At 39.3% G+C, this 23,503-nt stretch overlaps 1 protein-coding gene, 2 long non-coding RNA genes and 1 pseudogene across 3 annotated transcripts; all 4 read right to left on the bottom strand.

Moving 5' to 3' along the window:
* Positions 1–8,992: 8,992 nt before the first annotated feature.
* Positions 8,993–9,574, bottom strand: LOC136521081 (uncharacterized). Its single transcript, XR_010775492.1, has 3 exons — positions 9,391–9,574; positions 9,264–9,304; positions 8,993–9,104 (listed from the first exon to the last, which is right to left on the bottom strand). It is a non-coding gene; the product is annotated as an uncharacterized lncRNA (long non-coding RNA).
* A 4-nt stretch (positions 9,575–9,578) lies between these two features.
* LOC136523480 (acetyl-CoA carboxylase 1-like) lies at positions 9,579–12,185 on the bottom strand. Its single transcript, XM_066517151.1, has 10 exons — positions 12,074–12,185; positions 11,888–11,947; positions 11,686–11,742; positions 11,479–11,575; positions 11,209–11,382; positions 11,027–11,120; positions 10,762–10,950; positions 10,619–10,669; positions 9,704–9,785; positions 9,579–9,589 (listed from the first exon to the last, which is right to left on the bottom strand). Exons 7-10 carry the CDS (start codon positions 10,933–10,935, stop codon positions 9,579–9,581), a joined length of 318 nt encoding a protein of 105 aa, XP_066373248.1. The 5' UTR covers positions 10,936–10,950; positions 11,027–11,120; positions 11,209–11,382; positions 11,479–11,575; positions 11,686–11,742; positions 11,888–11,947; positions 12,074–12,185.
* An 818-nt stretch (positions 12,186–13,003) lies between these two features.
* LOC136520311 (uncharacterized) lies at positions 13,004–13,877 on the bottom strand. The gene is made up of 3 exons (XR_010775219.1): positions 13,724–13,877; positions 13,528–13,644; positions 13,004–13,407 (listed from the first exon to the last, which is right to left on the bottom strand). It is a non-coding gene; the product is annotated as an uncharacterized lncRNA (long non-coding RNA).
* Positions 13,878–15,488: 1,611 nt separating this feature from the next.
* Positions 15,489–19,716, bottom strand: LOC136523479 (uncharacterized; annotated as a pseudogene).
* Between the last annotated feature and the right edge of the window lie 3,787 nt (positions 19,717–23,503).

Genomic DNA, 23,503 nt, shown 5'->3' with positions numbered 1-23,503 from the left:
GGAGAGATAAGATATAAAAGCTCAAAGAAGTAGAGGTTGGACATGGATATGGACAAAGAGGGAGCAACATTGAAGAAAAAGAGATGGATCAAAATTTCTTGGACAAGAGAAGCACACAAGTAGGGGGAGCAAGCTCATGAACTTTGATTGATTGCATTTGATATGTGCATATTCATGTGCTTGCTTGCATTGCATAAGCTTTCAAATTCAATATGCATGCTTGTGTGGTGTATGCTAGTTGTAGAACTTGAATGATGATTTGATAACTAGCATGCATAGGATGATAGCTAGACACTTGGTATGCTTTTCAAGTAATGCTAGTACCTTGCTTTTAATGTTGATCTCACAAGGTATCTAGTGCTTTTATTTCCAAGTGATATCTAGCTAACCATGGTGCTAAGGATGAACTTAAAGGTGCAACTCCGATTGATACATGCTTCAAAGGTTTATTCTATATACCTTAGCATCATTTAGTAGTAATTACTCTCCCACAATTTTAATCTATGCATATGTGCGACCTTCAAATCAAACACTCTAGCACATATGTAGGGGGAGCTAATACTACCATCTCAGGTTTGTGGTACTTGTCCAAAATCATTTTCACATGGTAAAATTGCTTGGGCAAGCAACATGAATCCAAAAGAGCTTAATTTCCATATCTTTGTAGAGTTGTCATCAATTACCAAAAAGGGGGAGATTGAAAGGTCCTTGTGTGGTTTTGGTAATTGAGTGTCAACCTAGGTGGACTAATTGTGTTTATGTGAGATACACAGGTGATTAGTCCACATGTACATATGTGTGAGCAACATATGCCATGAAGGTGAAAATGGCTTAGGAGATGTTGCAAAGCTCACACATGTGATGATGAAGGAGCTCATTGCACATGAGACATGACATTGAGTCATGTGATCAAGATGGAGAAGATCAAGACAAGACTTGGCTTGATGGACTGGTTGCAAGCATGAAGGGCAAGTCAGAGGCTTTGGAGCGATGGACCGCGTGGCGGTGAAGCTTAAGCAAGACTTGGCGCCGATGGACGAAGGCAACAGTGAAAAGCAAGTGAAGTCAAGATCGATGAACCAATATGATCACATGATGATATGAAGTGGATCATATCATTGTTGACCATGTTGGTGCATGTGTTGCATCGACATTGGAGGAGATGGAATGGAATGCGCAAGGCAAAGGTATAACCGTAGGGCATTTCATTTCACCGGTCATAGGCATGTAGAGAAGTTGATGACTGGGTTTAGGATAGATGGCCATACTATCAAGAGGGCAAACTTGTTTGCATATCGATCATCTAGTGCCACTCGAGTGATCTAACTTTGCATCGTCGCTAGGATTGAGTGGCATGGCAAGTTGAGTGGCTAATCCATTGAAAAATAATTGTGAAAATGCTAACACACATACACATGGTGGTGTACACTTGGTGGTGTTGGCACATTTACAAAGGAGATGAAGTTAGAGTTGATGTGGATCAACTCAGGCGATGGAACGGAGGTGAGAAGGGTTCGGAACTCCACCGGTGGAGTGTCCGTCCATGTAGAGTGCGGACTAGTCTGACGGTGCCACCGGCTGCCTTGTTACGAAAAGATAGGATCTCATAGAGTGCACTAGACTGCTGGTCATGCAGTGACCGGATGCTGGGGTCCTGCGTCCTGGTCAGTGGCTGCAGAGAGCGTGCAGGCATCGGTCTTCGATCGGACGCTGGCGTTGGAAGTGACTGGACACTGATAGGGTGCGTCCAGTTAGGGTGACGTGTGATGATGTTGGCAGAGCAGAGAAGCTGGAAGTGACCAAACACTGGTGCTGCGTCCGATCGTGACCGACCGGACGCGTTCGGTCATGTCTGGTACCTTACTGGAAATGACCGGACGCTGGGGTTGCTAAGTTCGGTCAGTTCAAGCTATTGTGTCTAGTTGTCAGATGACCGTTGAGATTAGATGAACAACGTTTGAAGAAGGGGACACGTGGCGTGCATCGCATGACTGAACGTTGAGGTCCAGCGTCTGGTTTATCGGACCGGAGCGTCCGGTCGTCCCGACTTTTGCCCAGTGAAGGGGTAACGGCTCTATTTGTTCATGGGGTTATAAATAGAAGCCATGGTCGGCCTTGGGCCAAAAGCTGAGCACACTAGAGCCTTGGTGGCTTGTGTAGTAGTGATTGGGAGCCCTCCATCTCACATACACTTGATAGTGATCATTCGATTGTGTGAGAGAGCGATTCTAGTGCGATTGCTATCGTGAGGTTGCATCGAGTGGCACTAGGTGATCGAGTTGCAAGCTAGTGGTGCTTGTTACTCTTGGAGGTTGCCACCTCCTAGACGGCTTGGTGGTGATCTCCATCGAAGCCCGCAAGAAGCTTGTGTGGTGCTCCGGAGAAGAGCTTTGTGAGGGGCATTGTGCTCGCCCCGCGGGAGCTGCGAAGAGCAACTCTAGTTGAGCATGTCATTGAGCTACCCTCGCTTTTAGGGTAGGTTCTTGTGAGTGCCCGATGTGCGGGCTTGGCGGGTGATGCCAATTAGCCGCCGAACCACCTAAGTGAGCAGTCGACACAACGGGGACGTAGCGTGTTGGCAAGCACGTGAACCTCAGGGAGAAAAATCATCGTGTCAACCTTGTTCTTCCCGTTGGTTTGCATCCTCGTTACACAAGCTTGTAATTACTTTCATATACATTGTGCTTGTGTAGTTGCTCTTGTAACTAGTTAGCTTGAGTAGCTTACTAGTTACCTTCTTGCTTGTGTAGCATAGAAGTAGCTCCCTTGCGTGGCTAATTAGGTTTGTGTAACCTTGTTAGTCAGTTTGCTTAGTTTGTGTAGCTAAGTATTTGCGCTCTCTAATTTGGCATTGATTGCCTTGTTATTGAGCATTGCTAGTGAGTTTAGTTGGCTTTGTGCTTTTGCTTACTAGCTTGTGTAGGAGCTCCCTTGTTGCTTAAAGTACTAGTGGCATAGGTTTGTGTGACCTTGCTCCTAGAATTGGTTAGGTGAGCTCTAGCTAGCTCGACACCTTTGTTGCTTAATTAGGATCTTTGGAAGGTGCTAGAGAACATAGATAGAGGGGTGTAGTCTTGGCTAGACCGATAGTTCTAATTCCGCACTTGTTTCGGTTAGCCGACGTGATTAATTTTAGAAAGGACTATTCACCCCCCTCTAGTCCGCCATCTCGACCCTACAGTATGGAAGATTAAAACTCTTAATTTGGAGCATAATCATGAGCTATGCCCTGGAGATAGGAATCAACTATTTTCTGGTCACAAGTATATGACAGAAATGGAAAAATGACTTATCAAGACTCTGAACGATAACAATATCCCGACTAGGAAGATGGTTTCTATTCTATCATATCTTAGAGGGGGGCTTACAACTCTACTGATGAAAAAGAAAGATATCAACAACTACAGGACAAGGCTGAGTGGAGAAGTTAAAGGATCAGATATGACACAAGTACTGGATTATTTTAGAAAGAAACAAACTGAGGATCCGTCTTTCTTTTACAATTTTGATTTAGATGAGGACAAGGAGAATGAGAAACTTGTTCTAGATAGATTGTTCTTCTATGAAATATTATGGCAAATTATGGAGAATATGTAAGTTTTGACACTGACATATATGACCAATCGATACAACTTACCTTTTGCACCATTTGTTGGAATCACAGGACATGGGCAAAGTTGCCTTTTTGGATGTGCTTTCCTACATGATGAGACAATGGACACTTTTAAGTGGGTATTTCAAACTTTCCTTGAAGCAATGGGAGGAAAACACCCTCAAACGATCATCACAGACCAAGACATGGCGATGAAATGAACAATAGAGCAAGTCTTCATAAACACAAAGCATAGAAATGGCTTGTTCCACATAAAGACCAAATGCTACAATAAGAATGTCAAGGTCTTTGCAGCAAACGAAGGACTATATGAAGACTTCGAAGATATAGTCAACAATAGTCTAACAGTGGAAGAATTTGAGCAACTTTGGAAGAGAATGTTTGAGGAAAGAAACCTTCAAGGGAATCACTACTTTTCTAAAGTGTGGGAAATGAGAAAAAGGCTTATCCCTGGTCTACTACAAAAATGACTTCTTCCCCTTTTGTACAGACCACATCTAGGAGTGAGGCAACAAAAGCGAGGTTCAAAGACAATGTAGGGCTAACCTATAGTATCATCAACTTTATGAAAGAGTACAATTGAATTGTTGATACCATAAATCGAGCAGAAAGGCTAGAGGACAGCTATAGCAAGCAGAAAAGGCCAAAGGAATTTATATTCGGCTATAGAATAGAGCAGCAGGCACAATAGCTATACAATAGAAACATATTCAAAAAGTCCCTGCTACAACTGAAGGCAACATCGAGGCTAAACTACAGAGAAACCAAAGATGGGAAAACATTTGTGGTGTGACAAAAAAGTAACCAGATTCAGGAGGTTCATAGGTTTAGGAGATATACAGTAAACACTGAACTAACAGAAGGCGAAGAAGAATTTATCTGCATATGTGCAAAATTCAGCAAAGATGGGATACTCTGCTCTCATATCCTGAAAATAGTCATTGAAAAGGAAATCAGCACAATTCCAGACAAATACTTCTTAGACAGGTGGAGAAAAAAATGATTTGAAGGTACATGTTGAAAGACAAGAAGAAGAAATAGTTGCAACAAGCTCATTGTTGAGATTCAACATATTATCTAGGAGATCAACAATACTGAATTCAAAAGGACCAAAAAATGAGAAAGCCATGGAATACCTTATGGCAGAATTCGACAAGACGGAAATCAATTTAGATAGAATGTTATCTGCTCAGCAAATAGGTGAAGAACAAAATGACCAGCAAGGAAATCAAGGAGAAACTATAGCAGCACAAGCTGGAGATCCATAGACTGAAATAGATGATCTAGAAAGAATTCAGAGAAGGAGAAGGCCACCTAAACCTATCAGAATAAAGGCACATATAGAAGAAATAAAGAAGAAACTGGTGGCAGCAGAGAAGAAGAAAAAGAAGATAACAAATGACATATACAGTGCAGGTATAAAATTTTAGGACATACAAATAGAATTTAAGTACATACAAATAGAATTTGAATCTAAATGCAAAAATTCTTATTTATGTGAACTAATAATATTTTATAGGCTCCCCGGTGAAGCTAAAAAGAATGAAGAGGAAAGAAACATCAAATGGTAGCACTGATCCCGAAGCCACAACACACTAAGGACACGGTGATCAATGACATGCAACAATTCACGATGATCAGCAGATAGAAGCAAAATTTAAGTAGCCAATATATTTATGTAATTTATGTAATGAGTAGGATGTTACAAACCTTAAATTAAATTATGCCTAGATCTAAAATTACATACAAGATCTGCAATTATATTGTCATATACTCCTAAATAGGACACAGTAATATGCTGAGGAAGATGTCTGAGCTAGCACTAGTAAGAATATCTATAGTTAAGAGTTTAGGTCAGGAATTATGGCATAGCACTGCATTCTCAACCATGTGTGGGGTCAGTAAGCATCATGTAGTGATGCAATTCAAATTTAAGAGTTTGCAGGTACTACAACATGATACAATTATTGTATGGTTTTAAGTTTTAACCTTGAAATTTAGCAATCTTGAAGCTAGTCTCTCTAAATATCAACTGTTGTTGAGATAGCCATGCTGGTGTGTAAGTAGCCAAGAATAAAAGCATCCCAAGAAAACCTATGCTGTTAAAAGTAAGATACCAACCTTAACTTAGTGATGTTCAGAACAATACATAAATCTGGCTAGTAGGAACTTTCTTGCAAGAAGTGCACTAATCTTGCTTCATGGCAAAGATGGAAAGGTCACTATGATGTGATACAGAGGTGGAATGAACCAGCTTCTAACAAGAGCAAGTTAGAATTTGAACTATGAGAGAACTGTGTTTTTACAACATTGAGTGCAAGAAGTAAATCAAACTTATGCACAGCAAAAATAAGTTTCTAAGTCGAGCAAAACTAAATGTTAATACACAAGTAAAACTGTTATCAACATCTGCTTTCTTAGATGGCACACTGACCAAAATGCATCCACATGTAAATAGAGGAAATGAATTTTAGTAAGACTAATTTTACAATTTACAAAGTTGTAAGATCTACTATAAAAGTAATACATCATGAAGAAAATTGTCACTAATAGAGATATCATAGACTTCACTCATTTATCTAGAGCAAGTAATCATCACCCACGACTAGTTAGAAGAAGCTCCCTGGTACAGAACATGTCTAGTTAGAAGCTCCCGGATACACGTCTCATGTACCTTGTCCCTTCAGACCCAGGATGACATGTCCTTTCATTGTTGAAAATAGTCTCTTCAAGCATCACAAGGGTGATATTCCATCAGGCAGGCAGCATTGAAGAGAAGAAGCGCCACACATCCTGTAAGATAATCAGTTCACAGATGCATAGTTTAAGAAGCAGGTCCAAGTACATAAAAAATGCTTCAAAGTTGGTAGCTATCAACACCCTAAACTGAATATCTATGCATTTAGCTATCACAAGCTGAACTAACCATATGCACGGAATGAAGAATATTCAGCATTTCAGCAACCATCATGTCTTTACTGGTCTAAGACAAGTAAGCTTTGGCCCTTATAAAACATTACAAAACTATTGCACTACTGAAAGTACATCTCAAGTATGATAAAAAGGCAAGGACTCATACCTATTGTACACCATATATTCATATGTGATCCCTACTCTAGAAATTCTTCCACAAGACCCTATAGTAAGTTCGGCATCATATTATTACCAAAGAGATAGTGAAAGAAGGACATCACAAAGAAACAGACAGCAAACCTATGATATAATCAATGATAGAGCACCAACATATGGACTTCAAATAAAAAACCCAGATTAAGACAACAGCTGCGACGCACGCCTCCCATACAAAATAGTGCCAAAGTTATATATAAAGACTGGATATTGCACATGTTAAACACCATAATTGCAATATTTTAAATGTGTAATTTATTACTTATAAATGTGAAATCAAGAAATGGATACTAAACACAGCTTTCTTGTATAGTGTATGCGTATATGCAACACACAATTAAAAGATGTGAGCTTCTACTATTCCACTACAACAACCACAAGACAGCCCAGCTATCCAAAACTACAGGAGGATGAGGCTATACACAAGCAGTATAGGGTAAAACAAAAATGCTTCATCAATGTCATTGTTAGTGGAGGGACCGAAGCTCAATTAGGCATGATGGCTACTGTAGCTTAAGCAAAGAATGTGCATCAATTAGGATTTAGAGGCAGGCAAACCGTGGTAACACTGACACACCTGTGCCTCCTCCACACACATACACACAAAGACACAAGCAAATAAATAAACAAAGTACAACGTAAAAGCACTCAACTGGTCTACGTTTACCGGCTCCATAACTAGCATTCCACAAAGAAAGCTTCACAAAGTACAAAGTAGAATCCGAAGCCACCTCCGATGAAACTAAAAAAAGATTCACGGAAGTGAGTTTGTGACCATATCACAAGATGGTTTTGGATACACCTAAAAAACCTAGGGCCTTCAACCACATCCACATAAGCAGCTTATCTTGCTCTCTTTCTCTCTCTGTCTTATTTGCTCAGTTCTGGTTGGTATGTGCTCACCAGCCTCCTCCCAAATACAAAAAAAACCAACTAGTGTCGTGGACTGTGGTGTGCTATAGGGACAGAAGTGACTATGAATGAACATAATCTCACACTCATCCCAACACAAATGACTAGGAGAAAAAAATGGTTTGGGTAGGCACAAATCATAATAAACATAGTAGAACCAAAGTACAGTTTATGTTCAAATTAGGTGGAATTTCACTAACTTTGTCTAGTGCAGTTAGAAATACTACTTATGATAATCTTGTACAGTTGCACTCCAAAGAACCAAAGTACAGCTTTTGTTCAAATGGCTCACCCTTGATTTTAAGGTAGTTGGACGAGCCTTTGGCGTTCTAGCTTGGCTCACCGTGCAGACCTTTTGAGACAACCTCTAGAGAAGAGAATAGTGGAGTTCCTAGTGGTGTCAGAAGCCTGAAAGTAAACAACTTCATTGTGAGAACAGTTATATAATAACTTCAAAACTATAGTCCAGAAGTGACCTCTGATGAAATCTATGATGCAGCAGAATGGACTTAATGCTAAATTTAGAGAATACAAAAAAAAAAAGAAATGCCAAAATATGTAGGATACCACCTAAGTCTGAAATGACATCAGATATCTATCTCATACAGAGCTTCTGATATTGTGCACTCTGGATGGATATCACACAAACCCAATAAATTAGTTGATTTGAATCACTTCCCTACCCACTTCGATTAAATTTGCCCTAACCAAATCAAGTAGCTAACCCAGCACTTCTACAAGCACGCAAGAACCAAAAAAGAAAATATCATGTGAGCTTAGTTAAATATCCTGTGTTAACATGGACACCTATAATCTACTTACTTAGGATCCTATCCTCTATCAACTAGAAAATGTCATTCATAGTCAAATAGCTTTTGCATGAGTATTGATGTCAACAATACTAGTGCAACTACATGCAGTAACACTCAGTTATCAGCCAGCTAACCCCTAGCATGAAAATCCTAGTCCACAACCACAAACAAATGCCTTTGTTACTGCATGTAGTTAGCACAAATCATAATTAATAGAATTCAAGATGTGTAAGCACAAATCACAAGAGACAATTTTTTCTATGAAAGGACAAGGACAAATAAGAGGGGTGTGCTAGCATAAATCACAATTAACAAAGTTCAAGATGTGTTAGCACAAATCATAATAGAGATTTTTTTTCTATGAAAGGACAAGGACAAAAACTTAGTGTGGGCAAGGCACAAATCACAATTAATAGAGGAACTACAATAACTTCAACACCACTAGTGAACTACAACAGCTATGGACAAGGAGGTCCATGAACTTCAACAACTTCATATGTCAACTCGAAAAACAACAACCTCACCTGAAATTTTACAACAGTCTTAGGTGTCCTGAAGTGGCCCTTATAGACTGTAGGCAACTAAGCTTCTTCCTTGTATTTTGTTTGCGCAAATAGTTCTTGGAAACTTTGCACAACCTGTAGTACAATATCATATGTTTTAACCAGACTTTTAAGTGTGATCAAAAGTAGTAAGCACCGCTTCACTATTAGTTCTGCAATCACAGCATAGGCCAAAGAAAAATGACTGTATGGTACATTAGAAGCTGCAGGGCAAAAGGAAATCAAATTGCTCACCATGGTCAAGGTTCATGGTGCATAGTTCCACTGAACACATCCTAATAAAAATCAAACACAAGTTAAGAACAATAGATAAACTTGTTGTGCCAAAATATTGGCTGCTAACTACTGTAGGTTTATTTACCAATTTGTATAGATGGACCTGACGGCCACCAGCCTCAATGGGAACACTAACTGGCTGGTCAGCAACTGCATTCTATATTGATTTCTCATAATTTTCAAGCACATCTTCAAAGCCAACCAAAGTAACCGCAGGCCTGGATAGGCTTCTTTCCACTAAGCATGATTGCAGCAGATTTCTTCATCAACATGCTATCTGCAGCCTATAAGATACATAATAATTGGTACAATGAACTTAGCGTGGCATGTATAGAGAGAATATACAATCCTAATAGATGCTAAAAATGAAAGAATTATTAAAATAAAAATGCACTTACATAGACAGTCAAGCCATTGTTTCTTTAAACGAAGAACCATCTCATTTTCTAGTGCATGAACTTGGTCCAGTATATAGACAACCTGGACAGCAACAAAGTAAACTCATGACTTTCAATAAGTGTAGGATCAGAAAAATGGCTGGTTCTTACACTGAAGCTGCAACCGCAACGTCAGACCCAAACTAATTATCGTGCGTTCAGATTAGCTGGAGAATGTTCAAATTAAAAATGTGGAAATATATGTTGGGCCTCAGATTAGCATTTTGGCACCACTACAAAGTTTTTACCCTACCAGCTTCACAAATGCATTCTAAAGACAAACACACACACTAATTCTCAAGCTAAATTAGATCTATTCCTTAAAGATAAGACTTGTATTAAAATAGAAATGAGATGAACTCCTTAAAAATGTACTGTCTAGTGCTTACACTGAAACAAAAGACCCATTTCTTGTCCCAAATAGCCCATCCAGAAGAATATCGATGCCCTAAAGCAAGAACAATTGCATGCTCTAAGTTAACTAAAATAGTGACAAAGTTATTTATAAATACCAGATATTGCACATGTTACACACCATAATTGCAGTAGTTGAAGTGTGCAATTTACTACTAATAAATGCTCAATAAAAAATGGGGCTTCTACATAAAGGAATAGAATAAAACCATAGTTCAGTAGAATTCTAATGCAGTTTGCAGTAGAAATTCATCATTCTCCATGGCTACATGCAGGTCAAAAAATTGTCCAGCTCAAAAAACTTATGCTGGACTCCTGAAGCAACCTCATATTCACAATTAAGTTCATACCAGTTCATAGTTTAGACAAGTTAAAATTAAGTTCACAGAAAAATACACTCACAGATCACAAATAACCTGGTTTCAGCTGTGGTGATGTATATTTGGATGGACATATACTTGCCTTAACTGAGAAATATGCCCAAACATTTGGTTTGCTTTTGAAGTTTAACTCCTGATGAAAAAGACAAGAGAATATAAGTTAACACATGGGTAAGCACAGCTGGTGGATTACCAAAAGAGAATTGTATAGTCAAGTAAACCAACCTCCACTCTTCCACTTGTAGGCTTAAACCCATCATCAGGATCCTCACTAGTAACTCTGATTGCAACACAATGGCCCTTTGGCCTCACTAACTGTGCTTTATCCAAATCAAACTTAGTTGCAACAGCTGATATTTTCCTCCAATCATGGTAGACGCCCCCATGATCCACTTCCATAAAAGCGTCTAATCTCTGCAGTGATTCATTCATTCGTCAGAACAAGAGAACAAAATACCATCAAACATGGAGTCAAGAAAATTAAAAATACCTAGAATGTTATCGAGGGGTATGCCCATTCCGACTGCAACTTGGGTTGCTGGCAAGTTTACTTCAGCTATCCATTCAGTCATAGGATGTTCTACCTAAAAGGAAGCCAGTCAAAAACTCAAAATGCAAGAACCATAGAAGAATGCCTCTACAAAATCCCTGCATTGGAAGTTTAGAACAGACCTACAACCGTGATTAAGCTCCAGAAAATACTATTCGCCCGTTTCCATGCTGTACATATATTCTACCGTAGCAGCACCAACGTATTGAACACACTAAGCAAGCCACCTTGCTGCCTGCTCAAGCTCTTTAACAATGTCTGAAGCAGCAACTGTGATTGGCCCCCTCTTCAATAATCTGTTTCAGAGGTAAATGGTGAAAAATAATTTTTGGATAATCCTAGTCACGTCCAAGAGGGAAAATTTTAAACGCACAATTGAAGGAAAAACATACCTGGCCCCAGCCAATGTCGAGCCCTAGAAATTTCAACAGAGGAACAACCATCGTCTTCCCACTTCAAAGTGATTGTGTTTTTGGATAATCCTGTCAGCTAAATAATAAGACAATCATCGCTTAGTAGAAAAATCTTTGACTCACCATGATCTGTATCCACTTCTCCATCATAACTACAACTGAGAAATCAGTACAATATTCACTTACAATGTCAGCAGTTGCCAACTTAATGGCTTCCAACTTTGGAAAGCAAGCCCGTTTACTCTACAAAATGAAAAATGAATTTAAGAATAGATAATCATTAGATGTTAGTTTTCCATTGCACAGATAATCAGCATATTATCGTTTCTTCCAACAAACAAAACTGCTGAAATATTCAAAAAAGGTTGTACCAACTGCAATGAATTACCTGCAGCAGCTGATGTCCTTCGTTGAGACTGTACCTAAGAATCTAGAACATATAAGCCAACTGAAATTTACAAAAAGTGCTCGGACTTAGAAAGCTATCAAATAACAATGCTCAAGGCTGTGGACAATTTTTTCTACTATGCAAACACAATCATAGAACAAAGATCAAAGACGAGGAGACGCCTACTTGGAGACGGATGCGTCAGCGGATCCACTGCCACTTGGAGAATGTAGAGCACCACACTTGGCCGCATGGTCAGCCTTTCTTTTCCAAGACCTGTTGTAGAAGTCAATCAGACACTCCCTAAAACAACATATAGGACGTTCACCAAAGTATATCATGCTCAAAATTTTAAAAAAGGTAATGCACATAACATCATAACCGTATCAGATCCTCATCTTTAGAAGAACAAGAATGACCTCCACAACCATCGAGCTTGTCCTTGAGCACAGTTAACATCAAGCATCCAAAAAAACACAAATAAAAAGATTTGAACATGTTTGAGTAGAGATCACAATTTCTTTTCTTCGGAGGCACAAAAACAAAACACAAGACACAAATTTTTTCTATGGAAGGACAGATCATATTTTTTTATATGGATGCATAATCACAGAACACAAGAGAATTTTTTTTCTATGGAAACACATAACATAATTTTTATTGTAATCAAGCACAATCACAGACCACAATACACATTTTTTTGCTATGGAAGGACACATCATAATTTTAATTCTATTCAAGCACAATCACAAAACACAAGAGACAATTTATTTCTTCTTCTAATCATGTTGCCTCCTGCAACTTGCCATAGACCTGAGGGGAAAAAACAACTGTCAAATTCAATGAATGATGGAACAATAGAGTAAATAACATTGGAACTAGTATTACCTCCTTGACTTTAGATTGACCATCATGTGCACAATTGAATTCATTGAAAACCATGTCATTGACAAACTTGATGCGAAGGTGCCCAATATCATCTTCAGTATACTTCTCTATCATATTGAGATTTACTTAAAAAATCTCTAGGTTCTTCATAGCGTAGATACCACTATCATTGATTATGCTGAAAACATGACAAAAAAAGACAGGACAAAATACTATAAGCACAACAAAAATGATATGGTCTATATAAATCAAAAAAGGACTTCACTTCACCTACTTCTCAGACTGCTGAGGTACATCTGCAAAGAACACACGATATCCATGGAACCCATAGTCAATCTGAACAACTTCTGACCAAACCGTGGTCAAGTTTTCTAGCTAAAAAGCAGGTAAAGGAAATAAATCACAATACAGATATATATTTTTCATTATTTGAACAAAATTTTCACATTGCATATAAACAATAGTATTGATCCCTGTGTTGCTGATACTTCCAAATTCATCTTTGACAGCTTTATGGAAAGCTGAGTCTGCTCCAAAGTGTAGTGTGCATGAATCCAAGATTATACACCATCTCCAACTAAAATACACAACAACCACGTACCACCGATCACGGTAGAGAATTGAAAAAAAAGCTGACAAAACTACACACAATTAGAAAAGAATGGATTATTAGTACAACTGCAATGCACACAACATCATGACCGTGCACGACCAGCACCCTTAATTTTTAAAAAAAAGGATATGCTACTTACATAGTGGCTGTGTGATAATGACCTTGCAAGACCAACACCCTTAAAGCATCTCACAGCGGTCCCATATAGCTCCTTCTCATTCTCATCATCATGACCGTGATTTTCAATAAGATAATCCTACAAAAAAACACATTCATCAATGTTATTTTATATAGTTACTACATATAATTTACAGAAAACATCAAGGAATACTCACACCAACTTTAGAGAAGAAAAAATGCTTGCAAGAAGTCCTGGGGTGATTCCTATGGAATAACAATCTGCACGAAGCATTCACTGCAAAATAGTGCACCTTTCCTCCCGGCTTAAGAGAAGATGCAAGGGCACTTAACTTCACAACCACACTTCCATAATTGATTCTTGAAAGACTGAAACAAAAAGGAAACCAATTCATAATTACTTGATACAAGTGTTCTCACAAGTGGTGCAGAACGCTAAGGACATAAGTTTATAGAAATTTATAACTTACTCCAACTGTCCACTACTTTTTGCCAACTTCAGTATAGCTTCATACATATCAGCTTCAAGTTTAGACACTTTAATCTTCGCTCGAGGCAAAATATAAGGGCTCATCTTGTACTTGCTGGGGATCGCAAGCCGCCTAGGACGATGAACAGCAAGCTTTGCACTAGAAGACTACCAAGGACCTTGAGTAGACAACGACTTAGAGTCGATTAAAAAACTATTGCTGCCCATAGTCCTTGAAGACAATGAAGTCCCACCAAGTGCTGAAGCTTCTCGATGGGATGGAAGAGGTGCTTTAGTAGGTGTCTGCAAAAATTAGAAGAAGAAACACATAAATTTGTTCAAAAAAAATGAAAAAGTAAAACTCAAATAACAGGGCTCATACAGTTTCATTCTATTCTAGAACTACAACACACACAAACACACACACATGGCTGAGACGTATAAAAAGGGGACATCATAAATGTTTCTATTGCCTTTATTCTCAATATACATATATATACAGCACTAATACCACTAAGGTACACTAGGGCATGGATAGTACTACAACTACATGTACTAGCTATTACATGGCTGATAGCAGCCCCAATTACTAACAATTGTCCTTCCACTACCATGGCTGCAGCAAAAGTAAATTAGCAGGTTATCTCACAAGACAATTGTTCCAAAATTGATAAAACTAGAAATGCCATTTTACAATGTCAATGTGTACTCCAGAAGGGCTGATTGCTGCTAGAGGAACAGGAGCAATTGATTCTTCAGGAGTCTCAGTAAAAGGTAAAGACTCCATATGCACAAGGTCCTAATCATGAAATACTACGATATTAGCTACAGAAAAGAGATCACAAGATATGTCACAATACAAAATTGATCCAATCTAATAAACAAGCTTACAGTTTCAACATTGTCATTTCTCTCGGTCTCAACAGTTTCATGATTGCTCATGCTACCGCTTGGACCAAATGGATTAGAACTCATCCGATCAATAAAAGTCCAATTTTCCGGTCTAGGGCTAAATCGAAAGTAGAAGCTACTCTCAGATTGAACCTATCAAAAAGTGAAAATAAATCAGGTTCTATAGTACAGTGAATAAGACAAACATATTACACCCACGATTTTACAAAAAGAACAAGTTACAAACATATTACCACATAATTGACTTTTTCATGCATGTCATTGGATACAGCACGTTGAATCCCAGATATCACTCGATCAATGGGACAAGCTGTACTAGCACCTGATAATGGACCAACAAGACGCCACAATTTAGGGTCTTCAACATAATTTCCCAAATCATCCTCAAATTCAAACATTCTAAAAGATGGAATGCTAGGACTATTAAAGTAAGGAGCCTTATTCTTTATACAAGGTTTCTCAACAACTGCTTTCCCTAGTAAATAAAAAAGAAAATTTTAAAGAAGATTGAAAATTACAGGTGACAACAATGGATATTGCACATGTCAAATACCATAATTGCTTTATTTCAAATGTGCAATTTATTGCTAATAAAAGTGCAATCTAAAAAGTGTTAACCGTTAAGAATTTCAAAAGTGCAATTTACTGTTAAAGAGAATGCAATCTACAAAATAGGTACTAACCGTTAAGACCGGAGTAGGAGCTGTATTTTCATCCAATTCAATTTCTTTTGAACTGCAGGGGATACTTTTTTGATCTAAAACATGAGGAATAGCACTTGAAGCAGCTTGGGCATTCTTCCCTCCACAAAGACCATGACCACTCAGATAACCAATAGTATTCTTTGGATTGGTCCCTTCTCCTGTTTGTCCTACACAGAGATCATGCTCAAACATGTGTCTAGTTCATATATCATAGATTTGTTAAGCATTTTTTTCATCAGCAGAACAAACCTAGGGCCTTCTCAACCGTACTCATCGAGGGGGCGGCAACAATTGCACTAGTTGCTTCGCCTTTTTGAACCATAGGAATCGAGGGGGAGCAACACCTCCACTAGTTGTTTTGCCTTTCTGAACAATGGAAAACAGATGTAACAAGTCTAGTTAGTAGGATATTTCCTTTACTTGATCACTGCCTTAGTACTGTCTAGCAGGATAAGACACAAGAGAAGACCAGAGCACACTATCACATGGATAAGCATTCAGCTTCCAATGTCATCCATCAAAAACAAAAACAACATTGACAAACACATACTTTTAGATGAAGCTTCTGACGTTTACTTGCACCTTTAGAAGTTTGCACTAGGACTTCCTCAACAATTACAGGATTGTCCGCCGTACCTCCAATTCTAGCGTTATCAACATTTCTGCGACTGAGGAGGGATTTGCGAAGCCTTGTAGAGAGTCTTCATTGAGTCATAGAGCCTACACTGTCGGGACTCAAAGATTGGTATGCTTTGCTTTTCCTCTTGCTATTCCTTGTACCTGAAGCTGCACCTAAAAATATGCAAAAAAATATATGAGCAAGAGATACAAAAGTTAACTAAATGCTAAAACAATGTTACAAAACACTTCATCTACCTAGAGCTGGTGAGTCATTGGAAGGAAGAATTTTAGTTGACTGGGATGATGCATTTTTTTTCCTCTTCCGATTCGTTGCACCTGATTCTGCACAAGAAAAATATGCATAAAGAGTATGAACAAGATATACAAAAGTTAATTCAATGCTGAAACAAATGAAACAGAACACTTCATCTACCATGAGCAGATGAGTTACTTGAAGGAAGAATCTGAGTTGGCTGAGAAGCAGCACAATACTTAGTACCAGAAGCATTGTATAAGCCATCTGATTCCATTTTCTCAGTCACAGAAGCTTCTTCCTTGGGACGGACATCTTCCACAATGCCATCTATACCAGCAGCAGCATCAACTTCTTTCACAACTGTTTTACCTCTAACAGCAGCCATTCTCAGATCCAAGACATCTTCTGGAACAATACCATCTGCTGGAGAAGGCAGTGGGGCTTCATCTTCATCAGGCATAGTATCAACACCTCCAGCATTAGCATTATCATGTGCTGGAGAAGCCACTCTAGCATTAGAATTCTGAGCCTCAGCAGGTGGGTCGGCAGCATGACAATAATGCTCATGCATGTACTTGAACATTTTGGCAATAAGTGTGCTGGGACTCCTATAGCCAAGTCTTGTCAAGTGGTTTTTGAAAAGCTCACACATAGCATCTTTGTCGTATAATATCAAGTTAATAGTACCATATGAATCATGTATTTTCAATATAGAAGAATACTCATAAACATACTGGACAAGGCACCTACCTCTATACGGATGAAATCACAATGTTTATCCAGAGTATTCCTAAAGGAATCACGAGCATCTGCCGGTAGGTATGCTTCTGCATAGCAATTGTCCTCAATGGATTTCACCTACACAAAATGTATTCAAGTCAGCTAGTGATCTCAAAAACAACAAGAGATGTATGTGTCATGTAATACAATATGTAATACAACAAGAGATCTCAAAAACACTAAAATCATCACATAGTTTGGTGGTGATATAACAGACAACACTTACCGGGCGCTTTCCATACTTCTCACCAGACACACGATCATAAGAAGCATATTTGTTAATCATCGAGCCCTTCCAACAGAGGATCCTTGGCAGATTTGGGGGGAGCTCATTACGTTTTCCAAAGTTGACAAAATCAAGATAATAAGCCTACAAAAGATTTCAAAGACATCACTAAAATAGGGTACATATCCAAGACAAATAATAGAATACAAAGAAGAAAGGAGCAACACAGAAACACTTACAGCAAGAAAGTATCTGCAGCCACCAATAGTGCTTCTATTCTTCTTTCTATAGTTTGAAATCGAAGCAAACATCCAATCAAACACAAACTTGGACCAATCCCATTCTTTCACCTTAGATACATCAATCAAAGCACCAAGGTACTATGGGCTGGGAAGAGTACTAGAGTTTGCACACAGAAAAGTGGACAAAACAACAACCATAAAGTATCGAAACACATCATCATCTGACAAAGTGTCACCTAACACCTTCTCGCCAAAGGTCTTGATCAGGGGCAGAGAAGCCTCATCGATTTCAGAAAGAAACTTGCTCTTTGCAGAGTCATTATGATTTTCCCTAATGTCTTCACCACCTATTGGAAGGCCTAAGAAAAGATGAACTGCCTCTGCAGAAAATGGGATCACTTTCCCTCCAACAACTATGTCACAACAATTCAAATCAACTTGATCTACTATCCACTGCACAAAGCCTCTAGGTGCAGAACAACCATCATACTCTAGCAAGATACCAAAACCCTGATCCCAAATAATCTTCTTCTTACGCTCATCCAATTTGATAATTATCTCTCCAAAATACTTACTATTGAACCTAGAGGATGCTCTCTCTGATGTACTTGCAGCAGCACTTGATTTCCCTTTACCCCTGCCTTTGATAGTCTGTTAATCTGAAAACCGATGCAAAAAAATAATATAAAAATTCTAGTTAAGCTACTGAATTCGATAAACATAGTGACAAACAAAAAAGAAGATTAGTTAGGTACTGAATTTACCTTTCCAGAACGCGTCCGGATGCCAGACCGTCTTGATTTCCCTTTGTTGTCAACAAACTTAGCAAACTGAAAGAAAAAACCAAATAAATGACTTGCATTACACTACAAAAGATAGGGTGTAAATATATTATCATTCTTTCAACTGTTCTGGCTTAAAGAGAACAATAGTACCTAGATAATTAGATGTCAAGGAATAGACAAAATATTAACATAAAAATGATTTCCCAGGCCTAAGAATTTTGTAACTAGTCTATATCAGACAACTGCGCTACAATTTAAATACATGAATCTTCACCACACAAATTTCAGAACATACTCCAGATAAGGCTTCCTGTACATGCTTGAAAGTCTTCAGCATCTCAGCAATATCAATATCATCATCTGCGGGATTTCGATCCTAAAAAAGACAACAACATATATCATATTATTATAATACACAAGTGCACAAACAAAACAAAATCAAGTGAACTTAGTACCTCGCCAACATTCATAGAATCATAGTTGTTGTCTTCTTCAGAGTTCATAGCAAAGTCATCCTTACTCTCACCATTTCCAGACTCAGCATCAGAAAGAAACTCATCATCATCCATGGCTACATAACATGACAAAAAAATTGGTTAATGACCTCATTGCTAGCTGCAGCCAATAAAAGAAGAAGCAAAACAACTAGTTCAGAAAGTAATTGGATGCTTATGGAACAAATAAAAAAATAACTGAGAGCCTTCCTGAAAAAATAACCTAAAACTCTAAACAACTCAATGACATGAATTTTAGGACAAAAAATGAACTAAGATCACTGGAATAACTAGAGCCAAATATATTATATATCGTAGTTCAATATAATAATTACAAGCCAACAATAGCTGGTATTCATAAAAAAACCAATACTTATAATATCAACTAACCAAACTACAACTCAACATCATCACCATTGTTTACACTAGGATACCTGTATCGGCACAGAGGGCACGACTTATCGCTACCAAGCCACTCAAAAATGCATATCTTGTGGAAGACATGCATACAAGGTAGCACCCTCAGTGTCTCCATGGCAGCCTCTAAAGCAGCTTCGTCATCGTCCTCTTTTCTGATATCTAAGACATCCAAGCAGATAGCACAGACATCGTCGTCTTTCAAAGGCACTTCTACTAAAATAGGTTCCCTTTCAACGCGAGGAGCTGACGATTGAATAATAGGGGACATGAAGAGCTCCGCATGTGCCTATCCATCTAAACTCAAACGATCAATGATGAAAATATTAAAGCTACAATCAACATATTGGAAGCTTACTGAACAAATAAAGAAATAACATAAGTATGGATTACAACTGAACTAGCTCTACACTGCTTTGTGCTAACACTACAGGTTCAGACTAGAAAGAACAAAATAAATTCATAGAGAGATTCCAACATATTTGTCGCTCTTAATATTTGGGTTCTCTAGTTTTAGTTTTAGTTATAAAATGCCTGCAGACAATAGCACATGAAAAATTAATATTACCAAAATAGGAGTGTGACTTGGAACTACAGCCTTGAGCATTGAGCAGATCACAAATTTCTCATTTTTCATTGGCATACCACTAATGATAAAAGAGTAAATAACTACTTGTAGAAATTCATTGAAGAATTATATTTCAAAGAATTACTGGCCGATATCCAAATAATGATAGTTCAGTTGAGATATCCCTCACATGTATGAAGCAGAGAATCCTAGAATGTATAAAACTACCTCATAGAATCATCACAAATCTCCCCCTGCCCTCTATTCCTATTACTACTCATAGTGAACTAATGAGAAGGTAAGTGTAGCTATTATAACTGAGTTAGTAATACCATGGCAGCCTATGGACAAATCACCCTCATGAAACAACACTAACTCCACAGCTACGAGGTTAGGCATCATCTCCGCTGATGCGCCAAGTGCTCAAAGTAAACATAGGGTGTGCCAAAAAAGAATGGTGACAGCCCACTCCAGCGACACTTGGATATGATTTTCTTCCCAATACCTCTCAAACCCACAACAAATGCTCTAGGATAATGTTCTCCATGCTTTGGCTTCTATCCATAATATAAGACTATGGAAATTGCCTAATGACCTTTTTGCTTCCTACCCTGCATTTTTGAATAACTACGGTGCAAGTCTCATATGCTCTATGCCACCTTTTTATTTTACCATCCGGTGGAATGCGTTTATAGAGTACTCAACTGAATTATTGCAGTTATACCCAACATGATTTGTGCTAGATATAGACATGGTCTTAAAAATTCTAGATCACATTTTTATGAATCATCAAGAGAGGTCAGGGATGCCCCCTACTATATATTACTATGTATAGAGTTCAGAAGTAATAAATGAACTCAACAAACACAGAAAATAGACAGCTACAACTACAACTTTGCCTCCTAGTACACATGCAGCTAGACCTCATCATTGCAGAAAAAAGCTAACAATTTAGCAAAATTACATCAAAGATAACTATGAATTAAACTAAATCAACAATTGTAAGTACAGTTGAACTATACTGTAAACTACGAGCAATCACAACTGAGCATGATAGCTACGAGCTACTACAGATAAAGTATGGAAGGACCGAAAATCAATTCAGATAAACAGAGAAGACAAAACAATATTGACACTGACTATAACTCGTATATAAGGAAAAATATAGCTACTGTCAAACCAATTAAATTAAACAGATCACAAAAAAGCATCATCAGAGACATTGAAACTGTAGGAACCAAGCTCAATTTGGCATAAAGCGAATTGCCCACTGCATCTTAACCAAAAAATAACTAAAAATCAATTGAGATTTACAGTTAAGCAAGTCCATGATAACAATGGCACACCTGAGCAAACCTCCACTAACAAAAATTAACTAAAATACAAATACATAGAAGATGGAAAATGTTCGAAGTATGCCACAATATCGAACAGAGTTCATCAGCTACAAAAACCCAAAAACTTATCCATCATTCATAAAGACTAACTACTACAATCACTCATGATCCATCTATATAGATTCAAAGACAACTACACAAAGAGGACATGGTTTTAGCAACCTATGACTAAACATAAACTGGATCTACGAAAATTAGAAAACAAACACTACAATCATTCAGGATCCATCTATATAGATTCAAAAACAACTACAGAAAGATCACATGGTTTTAGCAACCAATGACTAAATATAAACCATATCTGCAAAAATTAGAAAACAGACTAAATAAACAACTCACCGCACAAACTAATGAGCAATGTAGAAGAACTACGACTCCAGCTCAGGCCCAGACTCCGCCTTCGCCTCCACCTCCGAATCAGGCACGAGCAACTCAGGATCAGCCACGGGGTCGACCTCCCTACTACACTTCGACTTCAGCCAGCGCCTCTGCCTATATGCAAATAACAGGGAAAAAATCAAAAAAAAACAAGAACAAATAACGGGGGGAAACTAATCGAACAGGTCTACATCTAAATCATTAACAAAGCGCAAAAAAGTAGTCACCAACGACGGCGAAACAACGACGGCAAGCAAATCCGACGCGGGTCTTCACAGAAAGGGTGAATCGCCGAAACACGGATGAAAATCCAGTCAAAAACAAGTAGAGAACGAGGAGATCTACAACCTCAGATAAAAAACCGCACAAAAACCAGATCTAGACTATAGAACAACCACGAACACAGCGATGACCAAAAACATGGGCCAAGCGGCGATGACGCAGCGACCGCCACGCCGCGGGGCGCGGCAACGAGCGCGGCGGGCACGGAGGAGTCCGAGGCTCTGACGCAGCGCGGCGGCAACGAGGATGGACACGAGCGGCGCGGACGGCGCCCCCGCGGGTGCTCCAACAAACAACATTCAGTAGGACGCTCGTCGGAGACGGTCGGGAAAACAACATTCAGAAGAAAGGGGGCAAACCAAAACGCACTGACTGACGCCAAAAACTACACCCTAGCATCCATGGAAACTGAAAGACAAGAAGGGAAAGGAGAGAACTTACCTCGATGAACCCTAGAAATCGCCGGTGGGCCGCCCAAGGAGAGCGGCGCATCGCCTGGAGTCGCCTGGAAGAAGCCGAAACGAAATGGAAATGGAGAGTGTGGGGTGTGTGTGTGTGGGGGGGGGGGGGGGGACGGACGCCACTGAATCGGGCGCGACTCCCAAAAAATCAAAGCTATACGTCGACAGTTAGGGTCCACAGGTCAGAGAAACAAAGACAGATCCGACGCGCGCCGAGACGCAGCAGACCCAGCAGACGCACGAGACGCACATCGAACGACCAGCAGACGCACGTGAGATGGATCCGACGGACAGAAAATCTATGTGCCAACGAACCAAGAAACACACGTGTGTTGTATAGCATTACTAAAAGAGAAAAGGAGCGACGGAGGGTCGATGGATATGGTTTTGAATAGTTGATTGACGACCGACGACGATTGCTGATCGATCTCGGTGCTGCTGCTAACCACAGTCGTACGACGTCCTCAATCCGTCAATCGACAATCGTCCAACAAGGCAACAACTCTCAACGAACGTACGGTCAACACCCTTGGACCAGCGCAAGCGGCATGCTCTGCACGGCACTGCTGCGCGCTCCCGTTCGGCCCGGCGTTGCTTTCGAACGCGACGCCAACACCCTTGGACCATGTGTCGTCGTGTGTGTACGTATTTCCGTCGCCATCCGTCGGACCTAGCTCCCAGCTCTCATCCATGGCTACAAAAAGAGTGACTAGCGAGCTAGATACCTAGCTTGCTAGCTCGATCGGTCGTTCGAGGATCGGAGTTAAACTTTGCATACCACTTGCGTCACATACATCCTCGACTTGTCATGATCTCAACAGTTCTGACGATGTCCACACATTCTCCCCGAGTTGAATCACCTCTTCCGCTCATCGCGATCGGGAGGGCGGCTTTGCTTTGGCCGCGCGCGCTCGAGGGTGGCTACGGCGGAGCATAAGACAGGCATGGCTCGACAGGGCCCTGTTTTACAATGTTCCAAGATTAC

This window comes from Miscanthus floridulus, chromosome 18 (assembly GCF_019320115.1).
Source record: "Miscanthus floridulus cultivar M001 chromosome 18, ASM1932011v1, whole genome shotgun sequence".
Taxonomy (NCBI): Eukaryota; Viridiplantae; Streptophyta; class Magnoliopsida; order Poales; family Poaceae; genus Miscanthus; species Miscanthus floridulus.
The sequence above is the reverse complement of the archived record's forward strand: the minus strand, read 5'-3'. Positions and strand labels throughout refer to the sequence as shown.